Source organism: Chanodichthys erythropterus, chromosome 2 (genome assembly GCF_024489055.1).
Source record: "Chanodichthys erythropterus isolate Z2021 chromosome 2, ASM2448905v1, whole genome shotgun sequence".
Lineage (NCBI taxonomy): Eukaryota > Metazoa > Chordata > Actinopteri > Cypriniformes > Xenocyprididae > Chanodichthys > Chanodichthys erythropterus.
Genome location: NC_090222.1, coordinates 13,436,615 through 13,456,502, shown reverse-complemented (window position 1 = coordinate 13,456,502; position 19,888 = coordinate 13,436,615). Strand labels below are relative to the sequence as shown.

General features: G+C 37.5%; 2 protein-coding genes across 2 annotated transcripts; one reads left to right on the top strand and one right to left on the bottom strand.

Moving 5' to 3' along the window:
* Positions 1 to 8,702: 8,702 nt before the first annotated feature.
* zgc:174935 (uncharacterized protein LOC796019 homolog) lies at positions 8,703 to 11,903 on the bottom strand. Its single transcript, XM_067401509.1, has 4 exons — positions 11,382 to 11,903; positions 11,144 to 11,198; positions 10,674 to 10,788; positions 8,703 to 10,400 (listed from the first exon to the last, which is right to left on the bottom strand). Exons 1-4 carry the CDS (start codon positions 11,676 to 11,678, stop codon positions 10,262 to 10,264), a joined length of 606 nt encoding a protein of 201 aa, XP_067257610.1. The 5' UTR covers positions 11,679 to 11,903; the 3' UTR covers positions 8,703 to 10,261.
* A 2,250-nt stretch (positions 11,904 to 14,153) lies between these two features.
* Positions 14,154 to 19,496, top strand: si:dkey-87o1.2 (uncharacterized protein LOC796684 homolog). The gene is made up of 5 exons (XM_067401520.1): positions 14,154 to 14,354; positions 15,058 to 15,355; positions 16,957 to 17,011; positions 17,141 to 17,258; positions 17,404 to 19,496. Exons 1-5 carry the CDS (start codon positions 14,281 to 14,283, stop codon positions 17,426 to 17,428), a joined length of 570 nt encoding a protein of 189 aa, XP_067257621.1. The 5' UTR covers positions 14,154 to 14,280; the 3' UTR covers positions 17,429 to 19,496.
* Positions 19,497 to 19,888: the final 392 nt, after the last annotated feature.

Below are 19,888 nucleotides of genomic sequence, written 5' to 3'. Positions count from 1 at the left end.
AGAGTCTGTAGGAATATGTCTGATATTTAGTTGACGTGATATAAGGAAAGCAACCGAATATCAAACATATCACACAGTCCCTGACCTATCAGAACCTCATCATCAACTTCTACAGCGTCTGAAAGAGAACAGAGGTTTAGAAACAGCAATTAAGAAAATATGAGACAAGATAGGAAAGAAACAAATAACAACACTAACTGTTTATTCTTTTTAGTCTATGATCTATCTCTAAAGCCTACCCCTAAACCTAGCATTTTTATTTTTACATTTAATATGTTATATAAGTTTAGGAAAGGCATCTGGTGTAAAATGTGCCTGTGCGGATAGTTCTACTATGGCGACCCCTGATAAAAAATAAAAAAAAACATTTAAAAAAGGGAGCAAGCCCTTTGTCTATAGCTTACACTTTATTTTAAGGTGTTACAGTGTAATTATACAGTAAAGTACTAAACAACATGTACTTACTATAGGGTTACAGGAGTTGGATGTAACTATTTATCATCATCTGTTATTACTATACTAAGTACATATAACTTCTAATAGGACACCGTTTAATTTATGTATATATTTTACATATTTTACCAGTACACACACAGGGTAAATTAAGAGCTTCTAAAAAATCAAATGAGTTCAGATGAAATCATTCAGGTTGTTGATGTAACACATACAACATTCTCATAAACTTAGAGATTTAGCATTAGCACACAGAGACTCACACAATATACTCACTGTTTTGAGGCTCCATCCACGAAATCATTCAGATCTGGAGTGTTGTAGTAAATTTTTTGAAAGTGTGTTCTGTTATCATGTGTTAGTATCTACTGTCAGCTTAGCTATGTGTGTGTTAGCCTGTCTGTAAGCAAGATGGTGTGCATGAATGTCACAAGTTTCAGCTGGGATGGGTGTATTTATACACCCCTGACCAAAGTTTAGCACCCTTCCTAAACCCCAGCATACAGACACACACACACACACACTCAGTCCCTCACTCACTCAGAGGGGTTAATTAAGGGGGCATTGATCACCTTGCCGCTGGCTCTTCCTCCTGCATTAGGCTGATCAATACATGTGATTTCACACGTTCACTCACACAGAGGGCAACAGGGAGGTCAGTCAGACAACCCTGTATTACATCGGCAAACAAACTACATCCAAAGATTAATTTCAGACAGTTCGTATATGCACACAGCTTTAATGAGTGATACTTTAAGAGTGATCCGGGATGGGGGGGATGCATCACCTGTTTGGTTCAAAAGTTTGGGGTCAATAAGAATTCTTTTATTCAGTAATTTTTATTCAGTATGTTTTACTATATTTTTTGATCAAATAAATGCAGCCTTAAGGATAAGAGAATTTCAAAAACATTAAAATATCTTAAAGCATTGAATGGTTCATGAATTTGTAGGGCTGCACAACGATTAATCGCGATTAATCGTTTGCAAAATAAAAGTCTGTGTTTACGTAATAAATGTTTATCTTAAATAAATAAATTTAAGAAATATATGCATGTATAAATATATATATATATATATTTAAATATATTTTATATTATATATAAATATAAATATTTTATATATAAATATAACAATTTTCTTAATGTATGTGTGTGTATTTATATATACATTATTCAACCTGGTCTCATATAGGAGAGACGTACCAGTGGGCACGTTTTCGCGAGACACAAAATTACGTACCGATGAGTACGTCTCGCTGCAGTTTCCGACAGAAACGAACGCTAGAGGCTGGTAAAACGTCGATAAGCGCTTTTGTTCGTTTTCATGCACGGTTTCGACGCCGGCCGGGGTCGGATTATGGATTCGTAAAGACTCGTTTTGGCGTTTCCTTGCGCAATATCATGTCACGGCTTCAAAACGCATCCGACCAGAGTGCCCGATTTGTAAACGAACGTACTTTGGACTTTCCGGCTCTACGCATTTCACTTTTTTTGGCTCTAACCAAGCTTGCTCGGTAGCTCGGCCGATACGGAGTCGGACTTAGGGTGAGGAGTCAACTCCCCCTGCCTGCATGGGTACGAATCCCGCGAAAGGCGAATGACGGCAAAAAAAAAAAAAAAATGAGCTCAAAGAGAGATCTAAACGAGCTGAAAAACGGACGCTTCTTACGTCACGTTTGCTTTTGTTAACACTATCGGGTAGGTTTAGGCGTGGCGTCGGTGGGAAGTTATTTTAAAACGCAACGGAGCCAAATGTCAAATCGAGAACCGCGGCGATTCGTCTAAAAAGCAAGGTCATAAAAACGTACCGTATTCACCCTATTATCTGCACCGGCAAAAAAAAACACGCTTTTGGTGCCGCTCAGTGGACATTTCAGAGCTAAACTGCAGCGATATGTACTCACTGGTACGTATTTCGCGACTCAGAAAACGTGCCCATGAGTATGTTTTCGTCATGAGACCAGGTTGTAATTATTACACACAGAACACACATTTATTACGTAAACACAGACTTTTATTTTGCAAACGATTAATTGCGATTTATCGTTGTGCAGCCCTAAGAAACATAGAATGTATAAATGTAATGAAAAGTATCTATGTAAATGTACTTATAAAACTAACAGATTTCTCAAATAACATGAAACTATTCTGTAAAAGCAAATATTTAACTCAATTCTGAGATGCCTAAGAAAACTTTTTGCTGTAAAACAAAAAGCCACAGGTTGCTTTAAAGAAGCCTTTTACACTATCCCAACTGCCTTGTGATCCCTGGACCAGCATTATTATTATCATAAAAGAATAATCCAAAGAAAGGTTAAAACATTAGTCATTAGTCCTGCCAGTATATGTCAGTATAAGTCGCAATTGTTGTGAACTTCTTTTATGGCAGTTAAGGCAGGAAAACACCAAGCCAACGGGCAGTTTTTGTTCGTCGACCGACTACATTTTCTCAGTGTGTTCCGCACCGTCGGCTGAAGTTGGTCCTCGTCTGCTTTTTTTTCGGTTGATTCGAAATGTTGAATCGGCGTCGGAGCTCGTCGGCCCGTCGGGCCATCTGATCATTCTGATTGGCTGTTCAGATACTGCCACCTGCTGGTTCGGAAAGGCATTTCATCTCACGCAGGCGCAGAACAGACGTGCTACTTGGCTGTCGGCTGTCGAGCGTTGGTTTGGTGTGTCAGGCCAACTTTGGACGCAGACGCCGCCAACGTGAGCCAACCCCACAGTCTGCTTTCGTCGCCACTAGCTCGTCGCCGTCGGCTTGGTGTGTTCTGGCCTTAAAACAGCAAATAAACCATGGGATAGGATCATTGTTGGGAAAATTACTTTTGAAAGTAATGCATTACGTTACTCCCTAAAAAAGTAACTAATTGTGTTACTTAGTTACATTTTATGAAAAGTAATGGGTTACATTATTTTTGCGTTACATTTTCTCACCTGGGGTGGTCTTACTTGTTTGATTTTTAATAACAACAAAAAAGTTATATTTTTGGCAAATGTTAAAGGGTTAGTTCACCCAAAAATGAAAATTCTGTCATTTATTACTCACCCTTATGTCGTTCCACACCTGTAAGACCTTCATTAATCTTCGGAACACAATTTAAGATATTTTTGTTGAAATCAAATGGCTATGTGAGGCCTCCATAGGGAGCAATGACATTTCCTCTCTCAAGATCCATTAATGTACTAAAAACATATTAAAATCGGTTCACGTGAGTACAGTGGTTCAATATTATTATTATAAAGCGACAAGAATATTTTTGGTGCGCCAAAAAAAACAAAATAACGACTTATATAGTGATGGACGATTTCAAAACACTACTTCAGGAAGCTTCAGAGCATAAATGAATCAGTGTATCGAATCTGCTGTTCGGAGCACCAAAGTCACGTGATTTGAGCCGTTGGAAGTTTGACACACGATCCGGATCCGAAACCCTTTAAGGCCCTTTCACACCAAAAGTGAAATGAATAAGCCTCAGGCTGAAGGAGATGTATATTTACGCCTGTTCAGTAGAAGAATAGCTCAAACATACCTTTCAGCTGTGCTGCCATTCTGGATTGAAGAAAAATTAGATACAGGAGAAGGAAATTCAACACTCTTATTTCTGAATCTAATCTAAAGTTGGTTGAATTAGATCATTGAGGGTCAGCAGCAAAGACATTGTTTAATAAAGTGAGATTAAATACATAAAGTATATTTGTGTAATTGAGTTAATTATTTTAGGTTTGCATAAAATTCTGAAATTGCATTTCACTGTTTTTATTCATTTTGTGGAATACTGAATGTTTTTGTGCAAGTGAGATGATGCATAAATGCATGTTCACATTTAGTCTAGAACTACAATAACCATCATGTTCACACAGCACACACACTTTATTTCTCTCAACATGAGGACAGGAGAGCAGTCAATAAATGTGAAAAAATATTTGAAAAAGTTAGATATTTTGATGTAAATTGAAAAAGTAACGCACTACTACTAGTTACTTTTAAAAGTAATCTGATTACGTAACTCAAGTTATCCAATTATGGAATCCATTACCTCCAACACTGGGTATAGGATGACATTCATTTATTTCACTTCAGACCTAAAGTGAGGCATAGGGGTTTACATCAAAAACCCTGCTTGTCTTTTTGCTTGTGCACTATTGGTCACAGAGAAAATCTGCAGTAAAACAAGAGATGTAAGACTTAATTTAGTTTCCAGTCTATTTGTGTTTGACTTACTATAATTAAATATCCCCAAAATGGTCACTCAAGCCACTTTTGTTGAGCATTAAATGTCCTTTCCACCCTAATGTGACATCCGTTTGCATTGTCGCTGAGAGAACTTCTGAAGGTCATAACCAAATGGAGTCCACTTCTCACTACAAACCTCTCAAGAATCCATCTGTTCAGTTCTCATGATCAGCTGATGCAAAATAACAGTAATTTTTTGATCAGAAGTCTAATAAATAAAAAGCCAAATGATTCTGTTGTTAATGTGTTTGATAAAGAGCTGGTTGTTGGAATTTTATGTCACATTTTACAGTTTATTTGCGCATAGACTTCTAAAATGATATTTTTCATTATCAAAATCACTTTACCACTGAAAAATTCTTTTGTATTTCATACCAAGAAAATGCATAATTATTTGAGTCTTATGTAATAACACAAAAGACTCAAACAACAACTTAACAATATAACTAAAATTTAAACACTTTTTTTTTTAAATTTAAATTTAAACACTCGTTACACACACACACACACACACACACACACACACACACACACACACAATCAGCTTCTAGAATTTCTGGTTTGGAATAAAATCTGATGTACTAGAAACAAAGGACAGAAAAAAGTTCAGTTATAAATTATAAACAAAATTATACAAATTTAAATGATAGATTTTCCCTCCTTTGATAATCTCCATAGGTACTTTATATTATTATTAAATTATTGGTATTTAGAACAATTGAAATAGACCAGTGCAATATACAACACAATGTCTACTAAATTGTGCATTTTATTTTTACTTTACTTTGAGACGCCGCAAAAAACAATCATTATACAAAATACTGTGTACTATCACGTCTTTTTTGTTATTCCATGTCATCATAGCTTGTCTGAAATTGATGAACAAAAAATATCACTGTCTATAAAAAAAACTGTTACTATCTGTTCTACTTTGGTTGATTAATATGCCTGGACTGATATCTGGAAGCATGTAAATTTCCTGTTGCTGAAGCTAGAACAGTTATTTTCTACATTGCTTAAATTTAACATCAAACACATTATTGGGTTACATAAGATGAGCCCAAAATAATATCGTTTCATCAGAGAATCAGAAATGAAGCAGATGTTATCAGCTTTCTGCCCCTCCCTCTGAGTCCCGCTGTACACAATGACCTTCTGAAAGAGATGGGGCGGAAGAGAGACACTAATTGCTTCCCCTAATTGTGAGCCTGCGGGGTAATAGAAAGAGAAAACAGGGAGAGAGAAAGAGAAACAAAAAGAGAGGGGAGGGGAGTTACGTACACAATGGGAGCAGATACTAAGCCAATTAAGTTCACATTTGGTCAGTTCTGATGTAGTGTGATTTACCATAGACAATTAGGGATAAAAAAGAGGAAGGCTTACTCATTACTTTTAATATATCAAAACCTATCAACTGAAAATGGCATTGCATATCACTATTCACTTATTTTAAATAAAATCTAACTTACAATGGAAGTGAATGGGGCCAATTTGCAAAAGTTACAATACTCACTGTTTCAATAGCCACAAGACACGCCTTTTCTGTGTCAAGTTATATACAATTTTAATTTATAAGTCATGACTAAAATAACTATGGATCTATAAGACCGAATGATGACTGTCACCATGGTCTTACCTTAAATGATACCATTCTGCTGCCTTTCCTTGAGACCTAATGTTAAAGCTGCAGTCCGTAACTTTTTTGGTTAAAAATTGTCCATAATCAATTTTTGAGAAAGTACATAACCAGCCAGTGTTCAAAACTATATCCTTACCTTAGCCCGATTCACAACGGTAAACTTGTAATAAAGTTTTCTAATTTGAGTGGTACTGGTAGGTTTCTGCAGGAAATTCGAGCATGTCGCCGTTTTTCTTTGCGTCATTATGAGTCCCCAGCTAGTAGGCTATATCATGTGAGGATGCTGCAGGAGATGGATCATTTATAGCCTTTTTCTCACAGCAGCTGCAATAATTAAACATATCATTTTGATGGTGGATTGTATGGTATGACAAATTAACATTAGAGATTAGACTGTACAGAAATTGAAACCTATACAGGTAACGCTAATACACACTAAATACATGTAGTCATGCAATGCTGATGCTAACATTAACAATTTGAGAACAAAGTGTAACAATACTAATAATTTGCATGGTTTGATGTGATATGAGCTAAGCGATCGTTAGATTTAATCACCATTGGTAGCGCGATTTAATGTAATGCTTTTTTTTTCTCAGTTGGTGAGAACAAAATTTGTTTTGTTAGTTGTTCAGTACATTTTCTGGTGAAAATTCTTATTTTGGTCATACTTCCAGGACTACAATCTATCTTTCCGAAGTACAGTATCCACCGGTGCAGTGACTGAAAGCCACACATTCTCCTCAAAACATTAGATTCATTCGCGTAGAGGAGCCGTGCTGATGAACAACCCAGATGATAGTTCCACAAATAACTGCAATTGCAGGTTTCAAACAGAGATGGCAGCAAAGAGGCAAAACTTATGGACTGCAGCTTTAAGTGGTTGGTTCCCTATATAACATCCGAGTGAAACTAACACATCCTCTTTTCAGGAACGCCTCAGTTCATCATGACAAGAAATGGTGACGGTTATCATTCCAGGATGTGGCAAGATTCCTGGTAGAATGAGCTACCAGGTTCCCTGGAACTGGTAAGCTGTGGCTGGAATATGCTTGCGCAATAGTGTCTACTATCCAATATGATAGGTGCTGTTTTAAGGCTGATTGTCTGGTATATTTTCTTATCAAAACACACAAACAGCTGAGTTGTGTGAATGTTACAACGACTGTGTGTACTCAATATATGCGCGAAGTGCTTGAACTGGACACATTGTAGAGGGATCAAGCCCTGTATTTAAAGGGATAGTTCACCCAAAAATGAAAATTTGATGTTTATCTGCTTACCCCCAAGGCATCCAAGATGTAGGTGACTTTGTTTCTTCAGTCGAACACAAATGATGATTTTTAACTCCAACCGTTGCCGTCTGTCAGTCGTATAATGCATGTCAATGGGAATTCCATCTATAAGAGTCAAAAAAACATGCACAGACAAATCCAAATGAAACCCTGCGGCTCGTGACGACACATTGATGTCCTAAGACACGAAACGATTGGTTTGTGCGAGAAACCGAACAGTATTTATATGTTTTTTTACCTCTAAAACACCACTATATCCAACTGCCCTGCGCATCCGGTTAGTGAGGTCTGATTGCGCTCTGACAACGGAAGTGATGTCTAGCACTCATTGAAGCAAAGCGCAAGACATCACTGCCATCATCAGAACGCGTTTTCTGACCTCACTAACCGGATGCACAGGGCAGTTGGACATAGTGTGTTTTAGAGGTAAAAAATTATATAAATACTGTTCGGTTTCTCGCACAAACCGATCGTTTCGTGTCTTAGGACATTAATGTGTCGTCACGAGCCGCAGGGTTTAATTTGGATTTGTCTGTGCATGTTTTTTTGACTCATAGATGGTGTTCCCATTGACACGCATTATACAACTGACAGACGGCAGCGGTGTGCCATCGATGCGCACTTCAGCTGAGCCCACAATTCTGCGAGCTACGCAGAGGACTTTACCCAGCAGTCAAAGCAGAATTACGTCACAAAAGTGTGGACTCAGAGGAAGACCGTGAGGGTTTAGGGTGCCATTTGGGACCAGGCCATAGACTGCCCTCAACTCCACTAAGTTGATGTGCTCCATGGTCTAGGGCAGAGGTCTCCTGGAGAGCCACTGTCCTGCAGAGTTGAGCTCCAACCATTTCCAACGCACCTGCTTGAACGTCTGCCTACTGAGACCTTGATTAGCTGGTTCGGTTGTGTTTAATTGGGGTTGGAGCTAAACTTTGCAGGACAGCGGCTCTCCAGGACCAAGTTTGGAGACCTCATGTCTAGGGGAACACCCATAAAGAGCCCCCAAACCGGTCAGAGGAAGCATCCATTGTCACCACCATTCTCCTTGCTGGAATATTCCCCACAGGAACCCCTTGGTTCAACCTCCTTTTGTTTATCCACGGACACAGAGCCTGAAAACATTTCCGTGTGACCTTTAACTTCACTCACCTGTGTAATTTGGGGTGGAGTCGAAACAGGTTGATCCAGCGGTTGTGCTTTCCAGCAGTCTCAGAGGCACTACCTTTATTGCCTATGATCGCCTTCCAAGTGCTTCCGCCAAAACCGCACTTTTGTATTCTTCAAAAAAAATGGAACTGGCGCTGCGTTTGTTCCGTAAGTAGAACAGGGAAGGTGTAGAACATACAGCGTAAGCTTTTTGGAGAATACGAAAGTGTGGTTTTGGCGGAAGCACTTGGAAGGTGATCATTTGTTTATATAAAGCATATACATTTAAATTTTTTTTCCGAAAATGACCGATCGTTAGATAAGACCCTTATTCCTTGTCTGGTATCGTTTAAAGCAATTTGAAGCTGCACTAAAACTGTAATTTTGACTTTCAACACTGAAGTCCACTATAAGGAGAATAATCCTGGAATGTTTTTCTCAAAAAAAATTTTTTCGACTGACGACAGAAAGACATGAACATCTTGGATGACATGGTGGTGAGTAAATTATCAGGAAAATTTTATTTTAAGCTTAACTTCTACCGATCCTGAATATTCCTTTAAAACTTAATTAAAATGACACAACTGTATTACTGCCAAGGATTTGTCAGAAGGTGGTGCTGTATATTATGTTTTGTCTCAAACTGCATGTCACCTGAAAAACTTATTGTAGCATTACTTTTACATACACATCAAACTGGTTAAACAAGATTAAGAGTAGATTACAATGACTTGGCAAATGTTTTAAATAACAGTAAACCATCCACTTACTGGAAGAATATATAAAAAGTAATGTCCAACCAAACTCTGCTTTTATTTTTACAACAAACATCACAATATTTCAGCATAAAACCAAAACTTATAGCAAAGGACACTGAAGAGCAACTCATAACTGCTCCACTGCTCTGATTGGGTAAGCTCGTTGTTGTCAGGACTACATAAAGATAGTAACTGGGGTAACAGAGTGAGGATAATTAGGAGCGACAGTAAGAGGGTCAGAGCTTTCCCATTGGTCGATACAAGCGGGCATGTATGCTTGAGCCTGAGGGAGGGTCATAATGACACTGTAACGGGCAAAAAAAAAAGAAATATTAAAAAGACAAACACACCCAGAAAGTAAAGAAACAAGACTCAGTAAAAAAGAAAAAAATCATAACTTAATTGTAGGTAAAGTAAACAACAAAATGCAACTGATAAAGCAGACACGCAGCTCAATACACCTGCATCATCCCATATTCCTTATAAACCAATTTATTTTTGAGAAAACAGCAGGAACATGGCAGACCTCATGATATTGTCAGTCAAACTTCAAACCCATAGTTGAGAAAGTCTGTCATTTCAAGGATACCTGTGGAATGTTGGAGATCAACCCAAGCAAGATGTTCAGGTTTAGCTAATCTTCATTTCAGCTGTAGACTCTGACATGGTATTGTTCTCCGTCTCCCTAACACACACATACTCAATCCACTTGGTTTTCCTTCACACCGCATTTTATTTTGGCTGTTCGGCATTTGGCGCTTCAGCCTTTTTTTCCTCAGGTTTCGGTTGTTCAGCTTTCGCTTCAACTGCTGCTGGTTCATTGGGCTTTGCCTCTGGCTTTTGTGGCTCGTCAATTATGTTACACAGTTTCCTTGGAGAAGTAAAGGAGTATTGTTAAGCAATGTTAATACTCAGCAGAAATGAATTTCCTATTTAAATCAATTTTAAGTTTTAAACCATTTTAAATTTTAAATAAGTAACAATGTAAAATCCTCATTTAAAGGCTTCAGGTTCATATGAACATTCTGAACTGAGCACAGAATGATTGACCAATCAACAAGTTCAATTAACTTCACACATTTTCTGACAGTTAAATGAGATTGGAGATCTTTAATAAATTATTCTGTTACACAAATTCACTCACTTTCCTTCGTCGGAGGTCTTGTCGATGTACTTGCAGAGTGTGCTCTGCTGCTCTAATTGTTTTTTAAGAGTAGCAACCTCGGATTCCCATTGGGACTTTGCCTTGACCAACTCATCTAAGAATGGAAAAATATATATATATCATTGCTTTCCATGTACAAGCAGGTCAAAGCACAGCAAACAATGATAAAATGTGCAATTATGTAGGCTGTTGACATCAATTGTGCAATTTCAATACTCCACGACTAACAATATGTATCATTATTTAGCTGGCATTTGTCCAGACAGGACTGACTTGTATTTGTTGCCGCAGGGGGGCAGTATTGCCATGGGCTTTACAATAGTTAATCTGAGATACAACGCAAGGTGAATATAAATAGCCGTTTTCTACTCCATCTTAGCTATTTTTGGTCAAATTTTTAATACATTTCCACACTGTATTCCTTTTAAAATTTTTGAAAATAAACTCACCCTGGATGTGTTTCTTCTCTGACTCTGAAGCAGCAATTTCATCTGTGAATCGTTTCTGGAGAAGAAAAAATTAAACCGGTTAAAATAAACTCCATGTGTCACTTAGGCCTACAGCTGAGACATTGCAGTTACAATGGCTGGACAGTAAAAGTACACCGGTAATACAATGAAGCATTTAAATGAGGTCTGAGATGGATTCATTGTTGAGAGCATATGAAAATAAAACATCACAACTCACCTTGTCTCCTTTACAGGTAGCAGCGTCACTCTTTTTCTGCTCTACTACGGTCTTAACTTCGGACAGGTCTTTGGTTAGAGTATCCACCTCTTTCTTGGTATTTTCTATCTGTGTGTTGGACTGGATCAGCTGATCTTGGTATTCTCCCAGAACATCTCTAGTCACTCTGAACTTAATATCTAGAAATGAAGCCTGTTTATTCAGTTGCAGTTCCTGCTTCCGTCTGGTATGGATGTAGCCAGCGATGCAAAGACTACACACCAAGACAAAACCCAAGAGCAGGGCAGGAAACTTCATGATGGAGGACTCGGACCGGATTCAGATCCTGTCTCTCTCTCGTGTGCAGGTGTACAGATGATCAGAGTTACCTGTCGCAGATACAAACCCCTCCCACACGACGAAGGCTAGGGCATTATGTTGAATAGCAACCGCTGTGTGTTCTCGGTGATTTTAACAGAGATCGATGTTAAAATTTGCAAAATAAAAACAATATCCTCAAATACCTTCCTTCCTGGTTTGATTTTTTTTTTATATATAATCCCTTTGCACCTGAAAGGAGTGGAGACGACACTACACCTGTGACACCTGTGAAAAACCACGCCCACCCCACGAACGCATTGGCGTACAGACAAAAAGCACGACGTAAGACGTTACGCTTGATGGAAAGTCCGAATCATCTCTCCTAATCGGTTCTTTCGAACAGTTCGTTTCAAGGACCAGTTAAACTGATTCAGCAATTATTTTACCTCATGACTGCAAAAGCCACATGTTGCAGCCACGTTTTGCTGTTTTTCTTTTTATGTTTTTCACGATATTTCGATATATCTTATGTTTAGGTCAGCTGTGATTCAGCTCACAAAACTTAGGGCTATATAAAGTCCTTTAAACCTATAGCATATGCATTTATCCTAAACACTTGTCTGGCTATCACCAATTTAAAATTGAACATAGAGTGCCTCAGGGATGGCGCATTTTTGTAGGCAAAACCCAGAAGCGAGTTAGCATTTTAGGGCTTCCGGTATCAACGGCGTAAAGTCTATATAGGTTTTTTTAATGGGTTTTTGCTAAATCGCCTGAAATAAGGTCTGTGGTTAACAAAGCCTCTAAATATTTTCAAGTTTTGATCTATGACATAAATTACACCAGTTATAACCTGCTTGTGATTTTTTAAACCTTTACTGTCTTAAAAACGGCGGTTGCTAACAAATTGGTAAAAGGGACCACTTCCTTTGGCGGGGACTTTAGACGTCATTTGGACAGCATTTTCTCATGAAAAAGTGGATAAGTTTTCATAACAGCACAGATCATAATCAGCGAGCATGTTTTAAAATAACGTTGTTTTTTAAATAAAGTTTGAGGACGCTTGGTGGTGACGACGTTGATCCGCGACCATGGTGTGCTGTAGTCCGTTTATAGCCTACTGTTAGCTTTTTATATCTGACCACTTTATTTAGGCTTCAAAATGTATTTATTTTGTTTTAACTTGTAAAGATTATCTTGATAGACAAAACGTGTAAGTGTCATAACCCTTTGTTAAACACAGAGCTTATTTTTTGCGATTTTTCCAAAAGTCTATGGGAAAAATGCATAGGCTTTCCCGTGCGCTGCTAACTTCCGGGTTGGCCTACAAAAACGTGTCATCCCTGAGGCGCTCTATTGGTCTGGGGAGTCTGTATGTATTTTCTACTGCACAAGAGGCGTGATCAACGAGCATTATTCACGCGATTGGATAGTCCTTCAACCAATCGGATCAACGATCCGGGTGACGTACTTTGCAGAGCGACGCGGTTTGCAGAAGTAGCAATGGCATCGAGCGATTTTTGCAGGTTGTGCAAAAAAAAAAAACAACAACATGAAAGTGATTGGTATTTACATCCACTCGAGCGATTTGTTTGCTAAACTAAATAAGTCATTCCGCATCGTTGAGAGGTTAAAAGGAATTGGATTGACAGTCGTGCTTGCCGTCGCTTCTCTATCGTCATCGTGTTATACCCGCCAATAGCGAGCAAGGTGGATAAGCCAGTCTGTGATTGGTTCCCGCAAAAGTGTAACAGAAGCAGTAGAAATGAATGTACACATTTCCAGACTGAGTTGCCGGGCGAAATCAAATCGCCGGCAGATCAGGCTGGGTTTACCCAGTCTACCTAAACACCTAAAAGTAATGTAATGTAGCTACATCTCTTAGCTAAAAAAAGATTTTAGACACTAAAAAAATGTTGTATAAGACAAGACACCTAGCTAGCTAGCTAGGCTAGATATCAACATACTTTCCCAATAAGTTGATTAATCACTTATTTTACATTACAAGTTTTCTGAAATATTATGTTTAAACATGCAAATGAGGCATTATCTAATTAAATATGCCCAAATTTGCCTAAATTTCCCAAATAGAAATCTGAGCATTGGATATAAAGCCGGTTCAAAATTATGTTTTATTTTGTTGACATATTAGAGTTATAGGTTTTTACCAAAGGGGATTTAGGATAGGTTGCCTCCTTTTCTTACTCATTAAAAAAATCGCCATGTTATGAACAATCCCATCTGTAAAAACCTTCAGAACACAGATAAGAAAAACAATGGTTGTGGCCTGTATGTCTTGCCTTAATGAAACAAACTTTTGTATGTGTGTTTATAAATCTCTCATTTAAGTGGTACAGACCCATATTCTATACGTTTATTTAACATTCTGCTAACTTCATTCAAGCCCTCGGTTCATGAATCGGACACATTCGAGTCCTACAGAAATGATTCCACGTTCAATGAGTCGGTTCAGTGAGTTGTTGACGCTGGTTCTGACAGGTTCCGTTACGACCACGTTGCACGTCCACGTTGCTTATGATACAAGTATTGTCAGACATCGAAGAAATTCTTCTATTTTTCTAATTGAAATCCAAGTATAATGATGGACAAAATAATTTTAACATCTGCCGAGCCAAGCCTCCACAGTAGAGTATTGAATCCTCAACGACCCAGGTGAGCACCTAGCTGGGGTTTCGATACTCAGTCGACAGTATGACATGTTGGTTGTCACGCAAACAGTATCCCGAGTCATCCTGTTTAACCACTTTGTAATGATTTACTAAATTTGCAGAGTTTTATAATGCCACACCTGTAACCCTTAATTCCCCCCTGTTGGGTTTTTGTGTGAGAGATAAGGGAGGATTGTTTGTTATAGCCTATATATATATATATATATATATATATATATATATATATATATATATATATATATATATATAATTTGATGGCAACAAAATTCATGAGTTCATGGTATTTTTTCCTATAGTTTGCTTTGATAAAACAAAGGTGGGTGAAGAGAGAGTGGAAAAGTTGGTCAGGGATCACAGCAACAGTATCAAGGAAGTGTTGAGGTCTCTCTCTCTCTCTCTCTCTCTCTCTCTCTCTCTCTCTCTCTCTCTCTATCACACACACATTTGTTTACTTAAACCCAGACATCCAGTTATACAGGTAAGACAGGCTTACCTGACTCTGGCTCAGATCGAAAGGTTTTCTGGAACTACACAGGACAGGGAGTTGCGTCAGTTTCATTCAACAGCAGGTGCTGCTGCCATGAGAACCAAGTGACTGTGTCTAGAGAGAGAAAACAAAATCGTCTCTCCGCTGAGGAACTCTTTTGGTCTTCTCTTCCTCTCTCTTCCTACCTTTATTCCCTCAGGATGAGAGGCATATCGGCAATGGTTTTCCTGGCCTTATGTGCTCTGCTGATTATAGTCTACCAGGCCGTACAGCAGGAGCTCAACATCCGCAACCTGAAAACACGCATCGTTGTTTCTGGTGAACAGGTGAAGTTGAAGGAGGATGGAATCATGGCAACAAAGACGAAAGTGGAGGACATCAATAAAAAGCTTAGTGCTCTGACCACACAGAGGGATCAGCTCAAAAAACAGAAGGATGACATTAAGAAAAGCACTGCTGAATCTGAAAAGGAACTCGGCACCTGCAATGCTGAGAAGGTAATGTAAATAATATTGAAGCAGTTGAGATTTACAGTGATTTTCTGATTTAAGATTTTGATTCATTCACTTTAGATCAATCACAAACTTGGATTAGTTTGATCAAATTCCTTCACATGCAACAACTCCTTTTTGCTCTTTTGTCTGTGAAATGAGGGTAGGTGACATTAAATACTTTTGAGAAGTTGATCTCCTGCGGCGTGAAACGCTATATTCACATGCTCTATAATATACACTGCTTTTTAAAAGTTTGGGGTTGGTAAGATTTGAAAAAAGAAAAAAAAAAGTTTTGAAATAAGTCTCTTATGCTCACCAAGGCTGCATTTGATTAAGAATACAGTGAAAGCTGTAATATTGTGAAATTTAAAAATACCTGTTTTCTATTTTAATATGTTTTAAAATGTAATTTATTATTATTTTTCCACACTATATGATCATATAAAACAAGTTTTGAAACCGTAACAGTATCCAGGGCACATTTTTTTGTACTTTTGACTTATTGTTGAATGTCATACATTTGCAAGCTATTACGATATGTTCAAACCAACAAAGCTGATAATGAGGTTTAAATATGCAAATATATAAAACACATTAAATTCAGTTGCACTCACTGTTTAAACATGAAAAGAAAATTGTATTTCCAGTTTTGCAACTTATCAAGAGCCAAAAGACAGCCTCTACTGTAGTTGCCATTTCTGAATCAAATACATTGCATTTATATTATTGTTATTATCATCATTATTATTATAGTAGTAAATGATGATTAGAAAGTATTGCTTAAAAAAAAAGTAAAAATTCAATATATTTATTTGATCACTTGTGTACACTAGCTGTCAAATGGTTGGTGTCAGTAAGATATTTTTTAATTAATACTTTTATTTAGCAAGAATGCATTAAATTGATCAAAAGTGAAAAGTAAAGACATTTATAATGTCACAAAGATTTATTTTTCAGAAAAAAATCTGTTCTTTTGAGCGTTCTATTTATCAATGAAAAAAAAATCAGTTTCTGCAAAAATAATAAGCAGCACAACTGTTTTCAACATGGACAATAATAATAAAAAAGTTTGTTGAGCATCAGATCAGCATATCAGGATGTTTTCTGAAGGATCATGTGACACTGAAGACTGGAGTAATGATACTAAAAATTTAGCTTTGCCATCACAAGAATAAATGACAATATAAAACATATTAAATATAAAATAGTTATTTTAAATTGCAGTACTATTTCACAAAATTAATGTTTTTACTGTATTTTTAAGCAAATGCAGAGACTTCCTTCAAAAGCATTTTTAAAAATGTTGGTCTTTTAGTAATCTTTTTGCTCTACTTTGAAATGTTCCTAAAATATAGCATATTTCATCTCTGCGTCTCTTGATAGTTGGAATGTGCAATATGTGAAAATGATTCTTTACAGTATTGTATTACATGACCACAGTGGATGTTTTACAGCATTATGCAAATCAAGTTTGGTGACCGGTCTATTACAGTGTTCTCTGTTAAACTGAGCCCTGTGTTCCTGTTTTGTCTGCCCATACTGTATAAACCATAAGCATATAACTGCTCTCACACAGCCTTTCTCTGTCTGTCTCTTCGTTTCAGGGTACATTAGAGAAGAAGAGCAATGAAGCAAAAGATGCACTTAAGAAACTAAAGGGTAAATATGAGTTAATCTTATTTCTTGGGTTTTATTTGAACTAAAGTACTAAAGTAAAGTAAGGTTTGTGGATAATATAATCCTCAATGTCAATGTTTTTGTCTCACTCTCTCCCTTGTTACTCTGCAGAAAACCAAGAAGCTGAAAAGAAGAAAGCTGAGGAGGAGATTCAGGGTCTAAAAAAAAGCATTCTAGAGAGGGATGTAAAGATCTGCAAATTTGTGGATGTAGCAGCAGAAGAGGCAAAGTAAGAGTGGTTGATTTTCATTTATTCCATTGATTATGATTGTAGCCTAAATGACCTGTAACAGTTATGTTGTTTATAATTTTAAAGATCACAAATCAGAATGTTTTCTTTTTGATAATAAGTCTTTTTGCTTGTCTGTTTATAGGAAGTTGTGTGCAGTTGCCCTGTGAAGGGATTTCAGCAGTCTAATGGAGTTATCTCAGGAAAAATGTTCTGGATGGGATTGTGCATATTTTTTTCTTCAAACCCTTTTTGACTTTGTTATATGTTACATATGTTTCATAAAAAATGTGTGGATGTGCTGCTTTATGAACAATGCACTAAATAAATGTGTAATTAAGACTAATGTAAAAAAAAAAAAAGACTCGTCGTTTTTTGTAAAAACATTTGGCAGTTGCGAAACTCAAATGTTAAAGGGTTAGTTCACCCAAAAATGAAAATAATGTCATTTATTACTCACCCTCAGAGAGGGACTGACTCGCTGAACGTGCACGAAAGCAAGAGGCGGGATTTCTCGCACGAACCAATCATATCCAATCATAACCGATCATATCCAATCATAGCGCAATGGAGGCACTGCCTCCTCTCATGTGACTTCCCCCATTCATTTTCTATATAACCCCCCACAAAACCCACCGGCGCACGCTTTAGGGGGTCTATTGATTTTCTATGAGGGGAGAGGAGGCACGAGAGACGCGGACTGCGTTAAATTATGTGATAATTTACTAATAGTCTCAGCCTCAGACGTCACGGGCCTTTGGCCGAACATCTGATGCATATGGCACGCTTAACTGGAAACACTTCAGGATTTTCCATCTGGTTGGTTGAATTCTAGGATGTCTAGAAACATGTGTGTCGTGGTTTTTAACAGTCTGCCTGGAAATAAATGCTGTGACACCAAACCACTTTGTGGAAGAAGCACTCCGTTGTGTTTACAACTGTGACAATGAGCGCTTGCCAGGATCATCTAAATGCTGGATTTTCAAAAGTAGGCCTATGTGAAGTTTGCTGCTTCATTGTTGGAGCAAAGATAATTTATTAGATGGGTCTGTTAATGTAGGGACATCTATGTTACACGTTCACGCCCCTAAACATGACACGGAACAAAATGAACTGTGATTGGTTGGTTGCTTTACATGTCAGTCACTTTCAGCCGTCAGTCTGAAGGTCTGGCTACGCGAGACTACTTTACTAGTTACTTGAAAAAGTAATCTGATTACGTAACTCGCTAACGCTGCTTTGAACATTTCGTGTTATTTAAATTCATTATTCATTTTGCACTTCCAGTGTATATGCTTATGCAAACATAAGATATTACTCAATGGTAATTGTCTGTTTGCTCATCATACAGTATAACTCAACCTTGTTGAGTGCTTATCAAGTTTCTTGTTGCTTCATTTCACCTGAGCAATCAGTGATGGCTTAAACCAAAGATTCTTTGGAGAATTAGGTGTGTTTTCTTCTGTTCAACACACAATTAGCTAGACTGGATCCGTGAGGGTTGGAGGATGGGGTGTGTCACCAAAAGAAACAGACTGTGGAGTTTTATTGTCAGAATGCTAAAGGTTATGTACAAGTATAATCCTTGGTCTTGGAAACATTTGGCGGCAGTTTTAAATTTAATCATTAGCAGTGACTTGCATTGTGAGCTTTTTCATTTATGACAGCACTAATAAACGTGAATCTGACAAATAGTCAAATAGTCATGCAGTTCTCTTAACCTGTTTATCCACATTCATGACATTTCAGCAAGTGTTTGAGTCACTCATTAAGGTTTTTGAAATTCACACTTACTTTTATGATTGGAGAAAGTGCTTAATGCAGGATCTTCAGGGTGGGAATATGAACATATTTACCAATGATATGTTTCTTCATGGTAGCTAATTTAACTGTGTGTTGTTGGAAAAGGACACACAGACCTGTTCTAATGTGAACAGTGTTTACCCTGTCTTTCCAAAGAATATGCTGCAATAGACATTCTAACAGCCCTAACAGGAACCTGTAAGTCCGGAATATTAAAGGGTTAGTTCACCCAAAATGAAAAAAATGTCAAGTACCCTCCCAAACCTGTAAGACCTTCGTTCATCTTCAGAACACAAATTAAATCCGATGGCTCAGTGAGGCCTGCATTGCCAGCAAGTAAATTTACACTACCAGTGCCCAGAAAGACATTTAAAACAGTTCATGTGACTACAGTGGTTCGACCTTAATATTATAAAGTGATGAGAATACTTTTTTGTGCACCAAAAAAAAAAAAAAAGACTTTTCAACAATATCTATTGATGGGCGATTTCAAAACAGTGCTTTGAATCTTTTGTTTCGAATCAGTGGTTCGGATTGCGTGTCAAACTGCTGAAATCACATGACTTTGCCGCTCCGAACCACTGATTTAAAACAAAAGGGAAATTGGGAACTGGAAGTGTAAATGAACTTGCTGGCAAAAGAAGCCTCATTGAGCTATCGGATTTCATCAAAAATAACTTAATTTGTGTTCTGAAGATGAACGACATGAGGGTGAGTAATTTATGACAGAATTTTCATTTTTGGGTGAAATAACCTTTTAAAAACAGGAATATTTTCAGGTGACCATAATTTAATAGTTCATTTGGGGTCTCTTTAATGGTTACTAT